This window comes from Vanacampus margaritifer, chromosome 9, assembly GCF_051991255.1.
Source record: "Vanacampus margaritifer isolate UIUO_Vmar chromosome 9, RoL_Vmar_1.0, whole genome shotgun sequence".
Taxonomy (NCBI): domain Eukaryota; kingdom Metazoa; phylum Chordata; class Actinopteri; order Syngnathiformes; family Syngnathidae; genus Vanacampus; species Vanacampus margaritifer.
This window is the reverse complement of record NC_135440.1, coordinates 24,035,091-24,037,935: the sequence shown is the minus strand read 5'-3', so window position 1 is coordinate 24,037,935 and position 2,845 is coordinate 24,035,091. Positions and strand designations below refer to the sequence as shown.

Here is a 2,845-nt window from a genome sequence, read left to right as displayed (position 1 = left end):
TGAACCTGATGCTGCGTCATCTGCCTTGTAAAGGTGGAAAAGGGCTATATAAATGAAGTACCATTTACCATTGACTCGACATGAACACCAATCAGCTAGATTAGAACCTTGAACCTCAGAACTGTGAGGCAGACATGCTAACCACTTGCGCGCCGTGTTGCTGAGCCAAAAAGAAATCCCCCGCACCACTGGCCTCAGCTTTTACACAAGCACAGGGGTCAAAACTTCCCCTGGTGGGGGCCAGTTAGATAACACCTGCCAGGAAAGAGGCCAAGAGCCCCCCCCCCCCCCCCACAGAAAAGAAATACCCCCCCCCCCCAGCATGTGTATAAATACCAGCCACTATGCACTCACACCGCCGACACACTGCGGAAGCGAGGTAGCAAGCAAAACAACGTCATCACTGGACAGTCGTCGTCGGCGCCCCATGAGAGAGACGACCGCGCCACACTTGAGGATTTTCAGCAACAATTAAAAGAAGACCGCTCGCCCACCAGTCCAAAATGAAGGCATTCAGCATTGCAGTTGCAGTGACACTCGTGCTCGCCTTTATTTGCATCCCGGAGAGCTCTGCGCTCCCCGTCGATGAGGTAAGAACATCACCTTTTTCACATTTATACTGCTCTGGGGGAAAATCGACGACATGAGAGAGAATTTTTAAAAACTTTACAAATAGATGTACGCCTCCCTTTAAATGTACGCTGTAAAAAAAAAAAATGGAACACAAAAAAATTGAAAGCAGAAACTAGTAGAAAATACTGTTTTGTAGTGTCTGTATGTGAGATATGTGCCAGCCATTTTCACTGAAGCAACCCCCTTCGCTCCAGGCTGTTTTACTGGATTTTGCAATGTCCGCAGAATATTGTGTTCTATTTCTATAAAAACATGGAACCTACCAAAAGAAAGATTAGAATCTCTTCTTTCATCCAGGAAAAAAAAGCAATTGAACCAGGAAATCTATTAAATTATTAAAGCGCAAACATGTCTAATGTGCCCCCGCTGGTCTAAACACGGTATTTTGATGAACTCATTCACTCCCAGCCATTTTCACTGAAGCAACCCCCTTCGCTCCCGGCTGGTTTACTAGATTTTGGAAGATTTTGCAAGGCCCACAGAATATTGTGTTCTATTGCTATGAAAGCATGGAACCTACCAAAAGAAAAAAATGAGTCTCTTTTTTAATCAAGAAAAAAAAAGTATATTTGTATCTGTTTCCATTTTCCAGAAATTAGCGTTAGAATATAACGAAGTTTCATCGTTATTCACAAACCTGTTGAAAACACCGGCAAAAAAAAGCTTGTTGCAACATGGCCCCAATTGCTCTCTTATACTCTGCTGCCACCTGCTGGCCATTTTTTTTTTGTAACGACCATTTCTTTAAGTGACCTCTTCATGTCAGAAGCTGTACTCTCTAGCATAAAAAAAAAAAAACGTATTTGGGAGTGGAGGAGAAAGTATTTAAAAAACGTATTTATACGTTTTTGGGTTTGCACGAGTTAACCGTTCCACTTTAAAAGGTATGCTACGTGTATTGAGATACGTATCGAATCATCTTTTATTGGTGAGATTTCTACCCCTAATATATATGTATATGTGTGTCTATATTGAACCGAATCGCTTTAAAATGCATCACACGCCATATATGTATAATAGAGATACATATCGACATACATTTTCTTTTAATTCCATGATGAGACATCGCCTTGAAAGAGTTTTTGAGACATGTTTTTGCCAACGCAGGTGCAGCAGCAAATGGCGGAGGCAAGAGGAGGCGACACTCCAGTTGCGGGCCAACCGGACGTGGCCGGCGAGGAGCCTTGGACGGCGCACCACGCGCGTCACAAGCGGCAGAGCAACCTGTCGCTGTGCCGCTGGTGCTGCAACTGCTGCCGGTCCTACAAGGGTTGCGGCTTCTGTTGCAAATACTGAAAGAGAGAGAGAGAAGAAAACAAACGGAAAGGAAAGAAAGAAGGCCCTCGCATCACCACTACAACAATTGATTTATTAACTCACTGAGCTGGTTTCTAATTTTTTTTTATTTTGCTCGCACATGATCTATAAGGTGTCGTCAAAAGTGGCACAGTGGTATTTATTTTCATATATTTTTAATAGACTCAACATTTTTGTAAACTTTTTTTTTTTTTTAAATTCAAACTTGTATTCCGAAGGCTGCCGTGTTCATATTTGGTGATGAATAAATGGACATTTAAATTGATTTGCATCTGTTTTTATGTGTTGTATGGATCTTTTCATAATGTATACTTTTAAATTTACTTTAAATGTGAAAAATTTATTTTTTTTTTTTTCATTATTGAACTTTTAATTGATTTTATATCATTTCATAGTTGTTTTTCATATTTCTTTTAAAAATGTGTAATTCTTATCTTTAATTCTCTCTGCTATGATGTTATTCATAGTTTGATACATTATTTTACATACTTTTTAAGAAAAAAAAAAAAAGATTATTAAAAATTAGGGGCAAGAGTCGATTACATTTTTTTATTTAATTAATCGCATGACTTAACTCACGATCAATCACAAATTTTATATCTATATAAATTGGGGAATTAGCATTAATAGTATAAATAGTATTTTCTAAATTTGAGGGGGGAAAAAAAATCGCAATAATCAATTTATAGATTCGCATCGGGATTAGTCGGTATTGAATCGAATCGTGAAATATGAATCGTGATATGAATCGAATCGCCAGGTACTAAGCAATTCACACCCCTAATATATATATATATATATATATATATATATATATATATATATATATATATCCCATCATGGAGACGATTAGTATTCTGCTTCCACCCATTCTTTTTTTTCTTCTTACTCCAAT

At 38.4% G+C, this 2,845-nt stretch overlaps 1 protein-coding gene across 1 annotated transcript; it reads left to right on the top strand.

Annotated features, from left to right (window-relative positions):
• The first annotated feature begins 344 nt into the window (after nucleotides 1-344).
• hamp (hepcidin antimicrobial peptide) lies at nucleotides 345-2,215 on the top strand. Its single transcript, XM_077576400.1, has 2 exons — nucleotides 345-590; nucleotides 1,741-2,215. Exons 1-2 carry the CDS (start codon nucleotides 504-506, stop codon nucleotides 1,927-1,929), a joined length of 276 nt encoding a protein of 91 aa, XP_077432526.1. The 5' UTR covers nucleotides 345-503; the 3' UTR covers nucleotides 1,930-2,215.
• Nucleotides 2,216-2,845: the final 630 nt, after the last annotated feature.

Coding starts and splice junctions, on each gene's coding strand:
- hamp (XM_077576400.1), top strand. CDS start 504: ATGAAGGCATTCAGCATTGCAGTTGCAGTGACACTCGTGCTCGCCTTT. Junction 591..1,740: donor CTGCGCTCCCCGTCGATGAG/GTAAGAACATCA, acceptor TTGCCAACGCAG/GTGCAGCAGCAAATGGCGGA.